The sequence below is a fragment of the Adiantum capillus-veneris genome, chromosome 12, assembly GCF_014529385.1.
Source record: "Adiantum capillus-veneris isolate H3 chromosome 12, ASM1452938v2, whole genome shotgun sequence".
Taxonomy (NCBI): Eukaryota; Viridiplantae; Streptophyta; class Polypodiopsida; order Polypodiales; family Pteridaceae; genus Adiantum; species Adiantum capillus-veneris.
Window position 1 is genome coordinate 143,900,926 of NC_140942.1, and position 19,101 is coordinate 143,920,026.

The 19,101-nt window shown below is 42.9% G+C and overlaps 1 protein-coding gene across 3 annotated transcripts; it reads left to right on the forward strand.

The window, feature by feature from the left end:
* The first annotated feature begins 99 nt into the window (after positions 1–99).
* On the forward strand, positions 100–18,082 carry ETFALPHA (electron transfer flavoprotein alpha). Of its 3 annotated transcripts, XM_086525820.1 has the most exons (8): positions 104–284; positions 379–564; positions 1,670–1,881; positions 2,093–2,262; positions 2,341–2,499; positions 2,651–2,703; positions 17,557–17,697; positions 17,778–18,082. In XM_086525820.1, the coding sequence occupies exons 1-8, from the start codon at positions 195–197 to the stop codon at positions 17,856–17,858; spliced, it is 1,092 nt and encodes a 363-aa protein (XP_086381946.1). In that variant the 5' UTR covers positions 104–194; the 3' UTR covers positions 17,859–18,082. The 3 variants fall into 3 exon arrangements, with proteins under 3 accessions (XP_086381947.1, XP_086381948.1, XP_086381946.1); XM_086525821.1 differs by lacking the exons at positions 17,557–17,697; positions 17,778–18,082 and adding an exon at positions 2,782–3,016 and having other exon boundaries at positions 100–284; XM_086525822.1 differs by lacking the exons at positions 17,557–17,697; positions 17,778–18,082 and adding an exon at positions 3,055–3,168 and having other exon boundaries at positions 101–284.
* Positions 18,083–19,101: the final 1,019 nt, after the last annotated feature.

Genomic DNA, 19,101 nt, shown 5'->3' on the forward strand with positions numbered 1-19,101 from the left:
GGTCGGACTAACGAAGCGGCTCCAAAATCTATGAGAACATGTACCAAGCAAGACTAGTTGGTCGTTTTGCAAATTCAGAGCCGACTTAAATAAAGACATTGCATATAAACGCCGATAAACGTGATGAGTTGGAAGCCATCGCAGTGGGGTGGCGTGACGGAAGTCTGCACTATCCTCTCCCTTAACTCAGAACAATGCACGCCAACATGAGAAATCCCATGTCGTTTTTGCACAAAAGCTTGCTTGGCTACAGGTCTCTCAACTGCGCTTCATCTCGTCGTCACGTAAGTAATTCCCTTTGTTTCTTCCAACCGAAGACCACACGACTTTGAATTCTGATTTTTATTTGTTTTATCGTCACTACCTCTTCTTCTGCAGATCAGCACATTGGTTATCTCTGAACATGAAGGAGGTTCCTTGAAAGGAAGCTCTTTGAATGCTCTTGCTGCTGCTAGCTTGCTCGGAGAGAAGAATTCCGTTTCTCTGCTTGTGGCAGGATCAAGCTCGGAGTCCCTTGAATCTGTTGCAAAGCAAGCCTTTTCTTCCTGTCCTTTTATCTCCCAGGTACTTATTGCCTTGAACACCTCTATTACCAGGAAATTCTGAAGGTTTTCTGATTTAAGCAGAAACAGCTCTAAATGCCTTGCATTGCATTTGGTGCAATGGAGCAAATGCGAGAGTTGACTGTGTTCGTTCTGTACTTCCTTAGCCAAAGCTTCTTTAATGCCCTAGAAGTAATCGTTGGTAGTGAATTGTAATGTATTTATCTCTGCAATGATCAAATCCTACTCTAAAAGCTGATGCATGTAATCTTGATTTTAATTGTAAATGTCCTAGAAAATTTGGTAAATTGAGGTTTTTTTACAAGAGTACGCATTTTTACGCACAGAAAAATATTTTCTATAAGGAACAACGTTCAGTACGTACAGATCTTCCACGTATAGTTATGAATAAGAATGAGGGGGCAAGGGGCAATATTCAACTCTAGATCTTCAGGGCCAAACAACGCATCCCAAAAAAGTAAGCATCACTACCACACTCTTACTCTGCACCAAATGTTGGGAGATAGGTAGCCTCAAGTCACCCTTGGCAATCATCCGCAGGGCTATGACTGTTCAAACTGGAAAGCATCTGCAAAAGGACTCTCTCTCTCTCTCTCTCTCTATATATATATATATATATATATATATATATATATATATATATATATATATATATATATATATATATATATATATATAGATTATACACATGCACTCATATAGACATGCATTTGAGGAGCTTCTCTACTCCTTGTTTGGATAGTTCGAAATCGATAGTCATTACATGATTATGCACGCATGATTGTTAGCAACCATGAGTATACCCCCTCATTTTTTTGGCCTTGTTCTCACTCTCCATACCCCATGTATTCTTGCCCATTCCCTCGTTCCATGTTCCTCATTCCAGGTGGCTATGCCACGTGGTGATGACATATCTTCAACAGACTATCACGCACATGCTTGATAGACTTGTGTCAGATTCACAGAAGTACGTGAAAATGATTCAACTAAATTTTTTTTGCCTTCATTAGGTTTTGGAGGTGCTATCACTACAGATTAAATCTGGATAGACTATCATTGAACAGTCCTATGCTCTGACGATATATAAATGTGACTTTCTTTTTCAGGTTCTCGTGGCAGAGTCTGACAAACTTAAGCATCCATTGGCTGAAGCTTGGGCAGAACTCATATTATTAGCACAGCAACAGGGCAAATATACACATGTCATGGCAGCCTCAACCTCATTTGGGAAGAACGTTTTACCTAGAGCAGCAGCCTTGCTCAATGTCTCACCAATCTCGGATGTTGTAAAGGTCATGGATGAGCGAACTTTTGTAAGGTAGATTGACCCTTTTTTTACAAAAGCTGATGTCTTGATCACTGATATTGTCTGTGGCTGTTTGGCTAGTAGATGAGGTACTTTCAGTTTGTTGATTCTATTAAGATGCACTGTCTTTTGGTTCATTGCAACGCACATGCATTGCTGTCCATGCATGTATATGCCTTACCACAAATGCAAAGATGGTTTTCATAAATGTTTCTTATTGCAGACCAATCTATGCTGGAAATGCGCTGTCAACAGTGAAGTATAAAGGAAATGAACCTTGTTTGGTAACAGTTCGTCCAACATCTTTTCCAGTTGATACTTCAGACTCGGTCAACTGTGCTAGTAGTCCAGCTTGTCCTGTTACCACTTTGGATGTTACAGATTTGAACTCAGGTAGTCTCAGATGGTAAACTTGATGTTCACATTTCTATCAGATCTCCCAAAGCTTAATGCAAGTGTTAATTTATGCAGAGATCATTGATAAGTCCACCTGGTTGGGTCAAGTTTCTCAGCAAAGTGAGAGGCCTGATCTTGGAAGTGCTAAAGTTGTAATCTCTGGTGGACGAGCACTAAAAAGTAAGGAGAACTTTAAAATGCTGGAGCTGCTGGCAGACAAAATGGGAGGTGCAGGTATTGTTTTCACAGCTTGGATCCTCTTATGTTTGTGTATTAATTGGGAGCTATTGTTGCTACTTGTTGACTTATTTTGCATTTTGATAGTTACCAATGTTCTGCTCAAAATAAAAAGTTTCTTGAGCATTTGTCGTATTTTTTGGTGCAGTTGGGGCTACAAGAGCAGCTGTAGATGCAGGGTATGTCCCAAATGACATGCAGGTATGCATTTTTATGAATGTCCAACGATTTTGTATACTTGCAGTAAAGGTCTCAGCAATCTGTATGTTTTCTGGCAAGTGCTATGTGCATATAGGCTTGATGCATGCTGTGGGCTCGGGGCAGGCAGAAGGATATCTGTGTGTGTGTGAGATATATCTCATTTTCACCTACATTGTGTACGTGAAAGTTCTGTGCAAGTGGTGGATTCACAGTTGTAAATGAAATTCTGAAGCCACAGATATCCCTACCGTTTTCAGATAAAGCTTTGTTTGCTTTGAGTCAGTTTGTGGGAACGCTGACAGTTGAGGAGACCTTCCCGCATACTGAGTTCATTATGGGTAGTTGTTTCAGGCCTCTTCTCATGGACTTCCTATATGGCAGAAAGTTTTATGTCAGGTTGTGCAGATTTTTTGGGCTTTGTTATTTGAAACAACCAAGTCTATTTGTTGATTTACTTGGGTGAGTCCTTCGTAACTCCTTGGGTGTTCAACGTAGCATCCACATAATGTGCATCTGTTACACATCAAGCAGTAACTGATTTACAAAAAATCTGTATATGAACAAGGGTCCAGTCAGTGAGAACATGAGAGCAGGCATCCTTGGGCAAGAGTCTAAATGTACAGTAAGGGTCTAGATGTACTGTCATTTGTAGCGCTATTGTGGTCATGTGCCTCAAGGGAACTTCTATGCTAGCCTTGTTGGAATGAGTTTTCTCTCAGTTTGAGAAACTTAAGAAGCCTAAATGGATGGGTGGAGGGTGATCAGACAATCCTTCAAGGAAGGTTTGACCGTTGGCATTAGCTTGGCACAAAAGTAGGAGCATACAAATTTTTTATTTCATGGGCATGCCTGATAACCATTCCACTCATCTGGTTGGTCTTGTTTTGGCTGCCAAACTAGGCGAGAATGCATTTCCATTGGACTACCTTAAGTGTGCCTTTAGTTTCATGGACAAAAGTTTCACCATCACCGGCAAAGTTTAAATGGTTCTGATACCAAATGTTGACAGAGGCAGACTCCAAACACAAAAAAACCAAATTGGTGTGTTGCATCGATCTCCTACCAACCTGTTTTTTTTTTTTTTTCTCATGCTCTGCAATTTATGCATATTGTTGGCTGAGCAAGAAGCAACATACCTTGGCGGGCTGGCCACTTGAACATGTACTAGAACACTGTAGCAACCCCAAACTGATTAGAAACAGAGTTTGTAAGAACACTTGAGTTTACTAAAGACAGAGAGGTGGAGTTCCCCTCTTAGAAGCACTAGCCCCCGAGTCCGATGTCCCAGGTGGTATTTCTTTGTTATTTAGGTGAACGACTGTGTACAATTGTTTTGGGAGTCCACTCACCTACATGATTTGGTTGCAACTAGCACCCTAGCCACTTACAGCTCTTGCCAGCGTGACTTGGATACCATGTCAGCAAGCCATGTCATCAAATCCGTATAACAGCATGTCATATCATCTGTCCCTGCACTGACACGTTAGTATCTGGGTAGTATCTGCAGTCTGTGAGCTCTCTTCTATCTCTAAAAGTCGCTCTGCTCTGGGTCTCCTATGTGCCGCAAGGCATTGCCATGTCACCAACCGCCTCCGTAAAAGAAGAGTAATTGCCAATTGCCCTTGATTACACCTATCAAAACCAGCAAAGCACCAAAGACCAACAAACATGTAAATCATGCACATTGCAGACATGCTTATGACCATCCATAGCTCAACACCGAACATTCACATCTTGGTCCAAGAGAAACTGAACTGAACACAATGAAGGAGAGAGATGCAAAGAGAGATGACATGGGATGTCGGGTCCCAACCACCCTCAAGTGCCCCCTTGCTCTGTTGCTAGAGCAAGTACTTGCTTTATTAAATGCACAATGCTGAAACAATGATGCTAAATGCTGAGATGCTAATGGGTACTTGATGCAGGTGCTTGGTACTGCTAAAATACTGAAGGGTACTGCGGTAGATACTGAGGGGTACTCTGGTGGATGCTTGGTACTTGAGAGGCAAAAAAGTGCTGGGTATCGTGGGTACTTTGGTGCTTGGTGCTTGGTACTGCAGGTACTACTGGGTACTTAAGGTGTTTGTTACTGATGCTTCTGAGGTGCTAATGGGTGCTGCTAGAGATGCTTGGTACTGCGACGACGACGACGACGAGGTGTACTTCGACGACCATACTTGGTAGAGATGCTTGTACTGCGAGGCTATGGCTGAATGCTGAAACGCTAATGATGTTAATGGCTCGGGTTTGCAACCATGACGAGGCTATGGGCTGAAATCAGAAAACGCTGGTTTGCTGAGGGTAAAAGGGCTGGCGATGGTGGCTGAAAAGCGCTGGGCTGAAGATGATAAAATGCTGTGGTGCTGCTGCGATCTGAAAACGCTGGCGAAGGGCTGAATGCTGAGGGAAAAAATGCTGGTGGCTGATGCTGAAAAACTTCAAGGCTTGGGGGTGCTGCTAGTGCTTGGTACTGCGGGTCCTTCTCCTGCTTCTTAGCGATGGCCCCCCAAGACGCTTATCTAGTCGAGCAACCATAAGGAAGACTCCACGACCATCATAAAAAAATAATGCATAAAATCACTTATACTTAAATGCCATGCTAGATGAAACCGGCCCGTAGGGTGGTAGACTTTAGCTTTCACCCGATCTTTACTTGAACTTTACAACACATAGGAACTTCACGGAGAAACTTGTGTGCTTGGAAATTACAGTTCGAACAAAACACGGCTTGGGAGCTAAAGTGCTTTCAAGCAGATAGTGACACCACGTTGGCCCCAAAGATTGGTGCTCCTTTTTGTATTTCTTTACTCTTATTACACTTGAGAAAAACCTGTAAACTTCTACAAGCTGTCCCGCTTTTATTGGGCTGAAATTCCCCTACCGCAGCATAACCACAGTAGAAGTCTCCACGGACAAAATCCCAAATAAACAATGACTATTTACACACTTTAGAGCGTTTTACAAAACCTGACGACAAATTACAACACGCTGAAATCTTTGTTTTAGGCCTCCAATTTGCACCAAAACACTTGTTCGGTAATTCCCTAGCTTCCCCGAAGTTCCTAGAACTTGTAGGCATCAAAACTGGCCAAAACCCTAAACCTGCAAAAAAATTACAGCAAGATGTAATTCTCTGTTTTGTGCTCCGATTCACGTGCCGATCACCCCTATGGGTAGCCCTCGAGCTCCCGCACGTATAGGGTCACTTGCCCTTTGAACTAGACGAGATTCCTCGCGGGAAATCTCTCTAAATTGTCCTGTACAAGCACTGCAGGCTTTCCCGAGGCTCCCCTGGCATTACCTTGCAATTTAGGTGCGAAACCCTAAACTTGCACTAAAACACAGCAGGCTGTAATTTTCTGTTTTGCATCATTTTGAGCGGAGCAAACACGTCTACACGTGCCTCAGGGGCTCCCGCACACAATGGGACAGTTCCCTTTTGAATCGGACGAGTTTTCACACAAGAAAACTCTCTGTTTTCGCAATCCTTTGCGATGGAACTATGCGTACCTATGGAGGATTAGCAATTAGCTAATTCGGTTCCTATACTGAAGGCTCTTGCCTTGGCAAACGTGCATAGAACCCCGAGAGTTGTACATGGTCATCTGAGAAGCCCAACTAGTGGGGCATTACCATATGTGCAAAGGGGAGAGAGAGATGCGCGAGAGCAAATCATCGTGCTGCATGGGAGGAGGCAAGCTATCCATTAAATCTGTGATCACCTGCACCCACGACTCTCACTCACACACACACACACACACACACACACACACACACACACACACACACACACTGTGGAGCACTTATGAGCTCCAAAATTCAGCCCCCTCTCAAAAATGGGCGCCCCCTCTTGGGAGAGACCTTTTGGAGTGAGTTGACCTACAGGTTGCTCTCCTATTGCCATGTGTCCAATTAGCTCCTTTTGGTTTAATTCCTAGTACCCACCAACTTATAAAGTCTTGCCGAGGGGCCTAAATGACTTTAACTGAGCCTAGCCACTTCTTTACTAGTTGGATTTTAGTGCGGATCGGCCCAACCATCTCGTGGCTACTTGGCCTTGACTCTTGCGGGTGAAACTCTCGGCCAACGGCGGTTTCACACTGGCTATACAATGTCCGGGCATTTGTGATTTTAACAAGAGGGTCTCAAAAATTAAATAAAAATCAATGGAAAGAAACCAACAAATATATATAGTGGTTGTCACAGTCTCATGACACTAGAGGTGGTTCACACGCGGTAAAGTGCATATGCTGGAATGACTGTCTGTGCAAGAGAGCTTGTGCATCTGTGACTTGCCTGGCATCACCGATGAAAACGCCTCCAAACTTGTGGATATTGCGGATGTAGGTTTTGCTGTGATGTAACCATCGACCATACGAGTTACTAGGTAGCCTTACTATTGTCGCAGAATACTAGCCTTGATGTTGACTCTACCTTGCGAGCAAGTATGACCACTCGAATAGTCCTATCGTGAAAACATTGCGGGTGAAGATGAAAGGTAAGGGTGCTCGGAGGTATTTCCAAGGGTTGCTTGTTGACGGAAGTGGATGCACGCTACATGCGAATGCGAACGCAGAAGAGGATTACGGATCCTTTCTCCAACTCCTTCCAGATTTGCATACAAGGCAAACAAACCTTGGTATTCAAGATCTGGATTTTGTATATCCGATGTCGATCTTTGTTCAAAGACATAGCTATAAAGACGGAAGCGCGCCCGATGTGCGATGGAGTAAGGGTTGGAGTGCCTAATTAGTCCAAGATTGGGACACGAAGATTCTTTGAGAAGAGAGAGGTTTCTTGGTTCTGCTTGGGTTCACTTGAGTTCGCCAAGTCGAAGCACACACAGAGCTCTAATACCAATGTCAAGTGCAACGGAAGTATTTAAGGATTTAGCTTGGATCAAGTACTCCGCACAGACACAAGGTTACTTCACTTTAGTTGAAAAGAGAAATAAACTGAACACAATGAAGAAGAGAGACACAAAGAGAGAGGAAAGAGAGACAACAGGTCTTGTTGGGTCCCAACCACCCTCAAGGGTCCCCTTGCTCTGTTGCCGGAGCAAGTACTTGCTTTATTACTTGCACAATGCTGATACAATGATACTAAATGCTGAGATGCTAATGGGTACTTGATGCAGATGCTTGGTACTGTTGAGATATTGAAGGGTACTACGGTAGATAATGAGGGGTACTGCGGTGGATGATTGGTACTTGAGAGGCCAAGTGTTGGGTACTGCAGGTACTTTGGTGCTTGGTATTGCAGGGTACTTTGGTGCTCGGTGTTGCAGGCACTTGGTACTGATGCTGCTGAGGTGCTAATGGGTGTTGCTAGAGATGCTTGGTACTTCGACGACGACGACAAGGTGTGGTCTGCAACCATGACGAGGCGTTGGGCTGAAATCAGAAAACGCTGGTTTGCCGAGGGTAAAAAGGTTGGCGATGGTGGGTGAAAAAGGCTGGGCTGAAGAGGATAAAATGCTGGGGTGCTGCTGTGATCTGAAAACGCTAGCGAAGTTGAATCCTAAGGGCAAAAATTCTGGTGGCTGATGCTGAAAAACGCCAAGGCTTGGGGGTGCTGCTGGTGCTTGGTACTGTGGGATACTGCGGGCCTTTGCCCTCCTCCTGCTTCTTCTCCCCCCTTTGAGCGATGGCCCCCCAGGACGCTTATCTACTCAAATACTGCTGGGTCGAGCAGCCATAAGGACTCCACGACCATCATAAAAAATAATGCATAAAGTCACTTATACTTAAATGCCATGCTAGAGGTGGTTCACAGGCGGTAAAGTGCATATGCTGGAATGACTGTACTATGCAAGAGAGGGTATGTAAGTATGACCTGCCTGGCATGCACGCCTTGCTAGAGGCTCACAAAGTGTCAGGCTAGATCCTAAGCTAGACTACAACTGACGCTAGACTGTAGCAGAAGCTTGTCCACGTGACGCAAGCGCAGTGGGCACGTGACACCACACTAGACTTTAGATGACATTCAACATAAATCACATGGTGGTCCGCATTCAGATGCAACAATGAATCTGCAGTGGATCTACGTAGACATTGCATCAAGTCGGCATTGAGCCCTACAGATGTGTCTGATGCATCGTAGCACTTGTGCGGAGACAGAATGCTGCAGTTATATTTCTCATAGTAGTCCCTAGGCAGATTACCATTGGCCTCAGTACCGTATGACTATGCTACAAAGACATAACCGCATGACCTTAATTCACAATTGTGTTGATCGGTTTACCAGGGAGTAGAGTGTCTACCCCCTATGGGGCAAGCACAGCACAAGACTCAATGATTGAACACCTAATTTGAGCTCTACCAAGAAAGATCCATACGAAAGGTCTCAAAGACAAGATCTCTGACCTGAGGATTATCTGCCAAGTCATACCGTTCCATCCAGACAATATAGGATCCAAGTGGCTCACCGCTTAGTACGCATCGAGTAGTCTGGAAAGATCTTTCTTTGAACATGTCAAATCAATTGGGTTTTTGGATTGATCACGATCCCCTTCAAAAAAAATCCTTGAAGACCAGCTTTTGAATGTGTCTTGATTTCGTATCTTCATTGTCACTTCCACTTGTTGATTTGCAGCTTGCAAACATAGTCTGCATCAATTTTTAATAGGCCTTTTGGATGCACCTGGCCTTGAGTTAAACGTTTGATTCACTACACCTGTGAGCATGTCGATCAATGTGTTAACACTTTTTTAGCCTATCAAAAAGCAGTCAACAATCCTTCTTACTGTCTTCCCTCTCATATATTGAATGCGTATTATTTTCTATAAAAATCAAGAGATTTCTATGCTTCTCTCTGTTTTTGACTATATCTTCTTCATTTACTCTTCCTCCACTTTCTCGTACTTCTCACTTGGTGATAGGGATTGGGTGGTGGTGCTGCTTCCAGAATGATTTGCTACAATATTGGATTGGGTTTTGAGAAGAATATTCAACGGTGCAATGATACCAGTAAAACAGGTGGCCACTTGAACGGGCAATAGAAACACTGCAGCAACACTGAACTAAATAGGAACAGAACTTGAAAGAGTACTTAGTTCAAGAAACAGAGGGGCGGAATTCCCCTCTCAGATGCACTAGTCCCAAATTTGGGTGGCCCTGGCAGTATTGCTTTGGAATTTAGGTAAACAACTATGTACAATTGTTTTGTGAGCCCCTCACATGATCTGGCTACAGTTGGGTCCTTGGCCACTTGCGTGTAGCTCTAGCTCTTGGCTATTCAAAAACAACATAAAAGCTATCCTTTTATCAATTGAAAGGCTTGCGGTTGCGTTTTCATTGCGGAGGACTTACGTTGTTCTCGCACGCAGAGGGCGAGGAAGATTTTACGTTAAATACGGTACGCAAAGTACAAAAAAAAAGTTGTACATTACAAAAGAACAACTGTGAATCATAAAATACGTTACGTACTGATCAAGATTTATGTTTAACATGTATATGTGTATCTTTGTGACTTTCCTTGTGTTTGTAAAACATGCAAATTAGAGATTCTTAGAAACATAATACAATTATGACACTTTTATTCAACTTTTAGAGCCAATTTTCCCCTTCTTTTTAGATAAGAGTGTCTAGAATCCTAAGAGGATTAGTAGTGGCGATTTTGTGAGCCTGTTCGCAGGACCTGCATGTACTAACAGTCCATTAGATTAGGTTTTCCAGTTTTGGAACCCTCATGCATAAATGGTTGTACATGCGTTTTGACAGATGTTGTTACACTACGATGGGCATTTGGCATGACATGCATGTAGCACTAGGTTAGAGGAATCCAACGAGCCATTTCTTGCGTCGATCGGATTCCATGGTAGGTAGATGTGTGATAGTTTCACCCAAACTGGAACCCCATCGGCCAAACTCATCAATAAATCAATTTATTGATTTATTTGTTGGGTCTGGTGGACAACTTGCCCTACATAAGCCTTAGTTAATACTTAAACCCAATCCCTAGATTATAAAGGGAGAAGACTATCCAACGTTTTCAATCATTGCAGATTGGCTAGTGCTAGAGAAACGGGAGCATTCAGCCAGCTTTTTCTGCCCATATCCGCCAGCGTTTCCTCCATCAAGTTTTCAGCCCTAACGTTTTCTGCTGGGAGTGCCAGGGCAGCCAGCGATTGCAGATTTCAGCCTTGCCGCACGCTCTCCTCTGCAGATCAGTCCAGCGTTTCAGATTTCAGCTTGTTCCCTTCCCGGAACACGACTCGACTTTGCTCTTGTGTGCTTCCCGTTGCGGTCATAATGAGAGCACACGAGAGAAATATTTTTTCCAAAGATTAGCGGATTAGTGCAAAATCTTCAAAGCTCTGATACCAATGTCAGGTGCAACGGAATTGAATCTACACTTCCACAATCCTTTACTTCTTTTCCTTGCGTTAGTGATTCCTTTTAGCTTGAATGATGGTTCCTTTTACCTTTCCCTGGAGAGAGAGAGAGAGAGAGAGAGAGAGAGAGAGAGAGAGAGAGAGAGAGAGAGATTTTATTATTGTCCTCGGAGGTCAAATATGACCTATGGGACCAAAGTTACATGTGATGTAGTATGTGTATGGCTGATGAGTGACTCTCGATGCTCCAAAATTGTAGTGATGAGAGTCGCAATGGAGAGCCCACACTTTGGCTGGGAGAGGAAAGTGTGTAGGTCTAAGTTATGGCTGAAAATGTGAGAGAAGCAAGTTCGGATGTGATCAAAAGCTGAGCACTCTAGTAGTGTGTGGTACTCAGACTCTCGAACTTGCAGTGAGCATAATGTGCACAATCGATTTGACTCTTCTCCATTGCCCCAACGCCCTATCTCGCATCGAAGGAAATGGGAGCTAAGCTGAATTGCTGCGATAGTGCGTATCGCGGACAAGGGAATAGGCTCAAGCATGTAAGTGTGAGTACGGTTTTCTCTCTCAGCGAAGAACATGGTTTTGTAGTTGGGGGCAATATAGGTGGTGTAATGTATGAAGCGTGACCCACCGGATTTCTCCCAAGCCGTAATACATTGGCGTTGTAGAAAAGCTTCATTCACTTGAGAGTCAATTGAAGCATCATGTAGCAAGTGTAATACATCCCATCTCCCAAACCACTTCTTTATGTCTTGCATCCATCCCGTGCTCAAGATCTTGCTTTTATGCGTCTTTTGAACTTTTTTGCTTGCTTCCCATGCAATTGTAGGAAGTCGATGTGAGGGGTTTTGACGCATCTTTATCATGTACTCCACAATCCTTTCCATGCCCATAACCTCAATTGGAAGAGATCCCGACTCAAGAAGTAGGAGCATATATGGTGTTTGTGTCTTAACTTGGAGAAAGTTTGTAAGAAAACGCTTTTGGACATTCTCAAACTCTTTCCAAGTAGACTTTGAGATGCTTCCACCCCACACTTCAACTCCATAAAGAAGAACCGGTGTCACCAATGCATCAAAAAGATACTTCTTGAGAACCCAACACTTGATGTTTCCCGCATTACACATGTTCTCAAATGCATAAAATGCTCTCTTTCCCGCTTCCAAACGACGCATAGCACATTCATGCCACTTGTGATTGGATGGAACCTCAAGGCCAAGGTACTTAAAGCTCTCAACAACTTCAAGTGTCTCGTTGTTGTACACAATGCATGGCTTCTCCTTATGGTTCGTTTTCACAAGCATAACCTTTGTTTTGGATTCATTTACAATCAGCCCACTATGCAAGCAAAAGTTCTCAAGGACAACCATAAGCTTTTGTGCATCTTCTAAAGTGTGTGCTAGAAGCACTACATCATCCGCATACAACAAAAGCATGATTACCGCATTGCAAATAGTGACCTCTTCAATGCCTTCTTCTTGCATAAAGTCAAGTACCATTTGTTCCAATTGATCGATGCATAGACCAAAGAGAGTTGGTGACAATGGACATCCTTGTTTAACCCCAATAGTGCTTACAAAAATTTCTGAAATTTCTCTTCCCATGCGCAATTGACAAATCACCTTCTCATAGATTCGAGAAACCGCAAGCATAAACTCACTTGGCACTTGGAGTTCTTCCATCCTTCTACACAAATTGTTACGTGGAATCATATCAAAGGCTTTCTTAAAGTCCACAAAACAACAATACAATCGCTTGCCTTTCAACCGACTTTCCTCCATGAGAACACGAAGAGTGACAAGATGATCAATGGTGCTATGGCATCGACGAAAACCCGCTTGTCCCTTTGCACGCTTGTCATTCTCTTCAGCCCAATCACTCAATTTCATCTCCATTATGCACCCAAATAACTTTGCCATAAGAGACCCAATCATTATAGTCCGGTAGTTGCTTACATTCTTTACATCCCCTCCTTTATGCAAAGGCTTAACCTAATTAGTACTCCAATCATAAGGCATACCATGTTGAAGTGCAAGGTTGAACATATCACACATCCACTCATGGGTAAAATCTCCCGTCCATTTGATCATCTCCGGCTTGATACCTTGAAGATCTCCCGCTTTGCGAGTGGCCAACTTTTCAAGCCCACCGCATACATCCTCAATAGTAAAAAAAGACGGCATACATGGGAGTGAACCATAAAATGACATTTTTTCAGTATTTTCTTGCTCATATAATTGCCTACAATGTGTGTACATATCCACTAGACTCAAGTTACCAAAATTCTCAACCCACTTGCCTCTCAAGTTTCTCCAAAATCTTCCACATGCATGTGCCTTTTCTTGGACTTGAAATTCTTGTTGCTTTACTTCCCATCTTCTTCTCTTCTTTTGAATCAATGCCTTGTATGTATGCAAATGACTTTGATAGTTGTCTTTGTCCATAGTTGCATCAAGCTTTATCAAGGACTTTCGAGCATCTTGACATTCTTTATCAAACCACCTTTTGCGTGATCTATCTTTGTTGATACCATGGAGATGCTTTATGGCAAAGCATTCTTCCGCACAAGAACAAATAGCTTTCTTGAAAGCTTCCCATTTAGTTTCCAATGGTGCGTCACATTGAAACTTTGTCATCCATAATTTTTGCTCAACCATTTCAATGTACATTGGTGCCCGTTTGAAATCCATACATAGTGATAACTTCTCTTTCCTTTGGCTGAGATTATCATGCTTAGTTGCTTCTCCACATGCAAGGTCAATACATAAGGTGCGATGGTCGGATTCCGGGGTCCATTGACCAAACATAAAACTCTTTATGCGATACATGATGGCTTCAGAGAGTAGCATATAGTCAATCACACTATCCCCATTATGTCTTCTACATGTAAATCCATTGGTTCCACTCCACAAAGATACACCGTTGGCAATGAGCATACCCGTGCTATTACACATGTGTAAAAGTAACTTTCCATAGTGATCCGGCTCTTTCTCATCCATTGAAGTACGATCATACAAGTGAACTTCCTCCAACTCTCTTGAAATGTATGGCATATCAAATTGTTGAGTATCATGTTGCAATGTTTTTGTGCGAGCATTCATATCCCCAAATACAATAACATCACCTTCACCTTTGAAATAAGCAATGTCCTCTTCCAAATCAGAAAATGGTTGATCTCTATCCATGCAAGCATAAAAGGGAGAATCATGATGAGGAATGTAGCAACCGGCTACAAAAATGGGTGCTCTTTTTGGTGTCATAATTTTCAGCCATACATAACGTTTGTACTTGTCATCTTTCACAATTGATACAAAATCTTCCAATCCTTTCTTAACCATACATGCTAACCCTCCTTGTCCTCTTCGTTGCTTGAGATTCTTTGACCACATCAATGAATGTACATTGTAATCCTCCAAGCCGTTAATCCTTTGTGTATCATGCTCCCAAGTTTCAACAAGAAGTACAACATCGGCTTTGCTTGTTAGTTCATCAATGCCAACCCCCGCATTCCATGGGTATCCATTACAATTCCAAAAGCATATTTTCAATTGTAACTCGGTCTCATAGGTCACGCATCCCTATTTGCTTGAGAGACTTGCCTCCTCCTTGGGCACATTTTCTTCATGAGAGATTTCCTTGTTTTTATTATTCTTTTCCTCATATGCCTTGCGACGCATATTTTGTTGCTTAATAGTGCGATCTTCACATACAAAACATTTTGTATTCCTCAAATAGATCCAACTATTATCAAGGATAATCTTTCGCTTGGTCTCATCCGGCATGGTGCATACAATTGGCCGTTCTCCCGAGCGAGGAGCTCTTTGCTTCCCCACTCTATGTGCTCCATAGACCATAACTCCGGACATGCCAAAGTGGGTTTTGAAGAAATCTTCAATAACAATGGCAAGAGAAGGAGGTGTCTCTAACTTCTCTTCGGGAATTCCACGAATAACAATGTTCTTGGAACGTCGCTCCCGTTCCTTTAACTCCTCCACATCTACATTCTCAACATTCTTTGTTTGAACCATAGCTTGTATGAGTGAGGAATTAGAAACCACATTGCTACCACATACATCAGCCCAAGACTTGTTTGTGCATACATTTTTCATGTCGCATACATCCCGGCTCATAGTGTCAAATTTCTCCTCTTTCAATACATGGTCATGCTCTACTTTGCTCATCCGCTCCTTCAAAGCATTCATGTCCACAAGAGAGCGTTTACATTCCTTGACTTCCTCTTCAAGTTGCATCAAACATGTTGTTTGCATCTCAAGTGTCCTCTTGAGATTCTCATTCTCAACCACAAGTACCCTTAGTGTGCTATTCTCCATTGCAAGTGCTCGTAAGTCTTCGCCTTGTTTGTTTACGGTCTCTTGCAATGATACCAAGTACGCCATGATCATGGTTTCCGATGTCGTTGGTTGGGTGGTTGTGTTGCTATCTCCACACTTAGGAGATTTTGGATCATTTTCCACAATGGTTGTGGACTTTGTTGAAGAAGAAGAACCCTTGCGAGTGCCGGAAGACATTGTATGTAAAATAGGAGATGAGAATCAATTTTGTTGAACCTGTTCACTTCGGAAATGCTGCTACAGAAACGCCTTCCATAACTCTGAAAATTTCAGTCTTTTCATCAATGCGTAGAGGACTTCGTGCTCTTCGATTGAGGCTATAGATCACCCAAATCGGAGTTCGGATGAAGAAGTTATGATCAAAAGAGTGGACTGCTGTCTACTAGGTCAAAAAACGGCTGCACTGAGAGAGAGAGAGAGAGAGAGAGAGAGAGAGAGAGAGAGAGAGCTTTATTTACGTCTTCTAAAGGCCGAAGTCGGCCTATGAGACAAATCAATGTACATCTAGTGGTAGTCCGGGTGTCCGGAAAAGAAAATACTGAAATGAAAGCTAATCTAGAACCGGGATGTGCAGTGTGGTGGTATGATGGTAATGTGTGGTGGTATGGGAGAGAGAGAGAGAGAGAGAGAGAGAGAGACCCGATGGGGTCCCAAGCAGCCCTCTCATAACTTCTTTGACATGACAAATCGCATCATTGAAGATGTTGATTGCGAGCATCAAGATTTGTTAGTGGCCTATGACGAAAAAGGAAGGTGCCATCCAGAACAGCCTATTAGCTTTGGAGTCTTGGCATTGCTTGCAGAACCATCTCTTCCATTTGCTTGGAGAATTCCATCATTCTAAACGAGGCATTGCATCGTCATTGATCTGTACACATCTTTGGCAGCACATTGGGTCCTCATCCTCTTAGCAATCGGTAGCCATCAATGTGGAGCCAAAGGGTTCCAATCCGAGGCGACCACCGCAAGAGTTCGCAGGCATCGTGAGCCTACATTCGTAGCCACATCCGTTGCAGAGACGCGTAGAGCTTCCATCATATGGAAATCTAGTCGAAGCTCCAAGAGGAGCCTCTTATCTTTGAGGAGTTATTTGGCGGCTTCATGAGACAACATATAGAGGACTTGCCATGGTTTGTGGGCATTCCAAAGGACATATCCATCTTCATCTCCCATTTGGTGTTGCTCTCGCCAATCTTTCCACGTAGGGGCAGCATAGGCTGGCCGATAACCTTCGTGGACATCGGCGTTGCATATCCCGCCATTCGCTTGACGAGCATCCATCTGGTTTGCAGTTTGGTTCACACCATCCGAGTTGGGGCAGCTTTATTGTTTGCCGGTAACCAACAAGGGCATTGTTGATCCAAGAAGCAGTCCATTGTTTGCAAGTAAATGCATCATTACCATCCTTGTGTTGCAGACATTTCCACATCACCCAGGGGAGCCTCTCTCAAAAGTCGCCGTGGAGGACATCAACTAGAAGGAACTTCATCCGAGACCATCTTATGGCGTGCATGGAGTTCGGTACCAGTACCTCACCTTAAGTAGGAGGGGATGCCACGTGCACATGGCCCTGTGTGCCACATGGACATGCTTCATCAACTTCCAGAGCCAATTTTCCCCTTATTCTTAGATAAGAGTGTCTAGAATCCCCAGTTTGTGCGGCTGCTATGTTTTCCTTTTAGATTTTTGGAATCAAGGGAGGGTAGAACATACCCAAAAAAAGCACCTGGAGGCTGCGAGCATTCAATTTAAGTGTTTAGTTTACTTACAGCAAAAACAGTTGCCATGAATCTGCACAGTCGATAAAGTGGTGGTGGAGCTGTGTATGTGTCAGAATGTGTATGGGCAAGGCGAGCAGCTCAGCAGTGCGCAAGGATGTGTGGGGGTGTGTGAGGGTGAGGGTGGAGCATGCAGTGAGTGCGAGTGATTGAGCGTGCGAAAGGGTGTGCGGTAGTGTGTGAGAGCGAGGGGGGAGCAGGATGGCTGGGGCCCAAGGGGTAAGGTTTTCAAGGTGAGGATCCCCCCCCCCCCCCCCCCCCCCTCCTCTCTCTCTCTTTGTGCAGGCATGAAAGTTGTACACATTTCCATCCTTACACATGAATCTGCCAGAGTACGTATGTTTTATAATTATGGCTACCTTGGCCAACTTGTGTACTCCAGGTGGGTCAAACAGGGAAAATAGTGGCACCGCAACTATATGTGGCAATTGGAGTATCCGGTGCAATACAACATCTCGCAGGAATGAAAGATTCAAAGGTTATAGTGGCTATTAACAAGGATCCAGATGCTCCCATCTTTCAGGTACTTTTTGTGAGGCCATTTAGTATGGTTTTCCTGTATTAAGCTCTAGGTTATATATTGATTTACACATCTGTTTGCAGGTTGCCGATTATGGGTTGGCTGGAGATTTGTTCGAAATAATTCCAGAGTTACTGGAGAAGCTCCCAGAGAAAAAACAGTAGCTGTTTATGGTTTCTTGTGCAAGTTTTGATTTAAAATGTAGAGTCGGCACTATTTGTACATTCACACTCAGCTCTATTTGTACATTTATACCACCTCCATTAAAGGTGGAAATACCTTCCTTTACATGTAACAAAGCTGCTGATACCAAGTTTAGTGTACATTCTCTTGCAAGCTGTCTTCTTTGTTATTACCCCATCAAACAAAAACATTTTGTTGCTTCTTTGTTTGTGTATGTTATGAATTATATTAGAATTTGTTCTTTGTGATGCCTGTTTGCACATCTAGCTTCTGGAAGTTTTTTATTTGATAAAAGTTCAAGAGTGTGAAACTCATACAAGGCAACGGTAATGGTAAGGATTTGTCACTTGTTCTTTCAAACCTTGGGTTAAAAGGCACATGCCTCACACGAAAAACATGGTCTTATATCACAATGTGAGTGGCTTTTCAAAGCTAATTCAGAGATACCAATCTCAATTTTGACTTTGCAGTGTTGCAGAACACATATGTAGTTTATAGATTTCTTTCTGTTTACTTAATATTTACTTTGTCTTCGATTCAAAAACCCTTGAAATTTGAGCCTCAAATCTCAAAAAGCCAAAAGAACTCTTGCATCAAGTTTAAAGGGATTGCTCCAATTTTGTGTAATTTATCCTTTTTTATTATAGAGATGCGTTTAAGTGTTCTAGACAATAGTTTTCACCAATAAGTTAACAAATAGTGACATTTGTGTCTACAAATAACGAAATGATGCCCACAACACCGTCTAAAGTCCTAGGTCTATGTCCTCTTTTTAGAGAACACCAATCTTTTTATGAAGAGTTGCAAAAATTAATGTCTTTGGAGATGTTTGCGAGATTGACAAATAGTATTTTGGGAAATTTTGTGGCTTGCATGCTTTGAGGTAATAAAGCAACCCATTTTCTTAAGAAACCTATGGTGTTAAACCCCTCTATAGTAAAAGTGAAAAAAAACCCCTTATGTAAATGGGGCAGCCCTCTCGAGGATGTGCGTGACCACACTTAAAGCACTTTTTTTTTCCCCTCTTAGGAGGTTTTTTTCTCTCGGCTTGAACATATGCCTATCACTCTAAGATAAGCCTCATCTTTGTATCAAAGCAAAGTATTGTAGAAAATATATGATATAAAATCAAGAAACAAGAAAACATTCTAAAATGGGAAGAATCTAAGACTTTTTGTAAGATACATCGTTGTTTAACAGAGTTGGCGGTTCAATATGTGGACC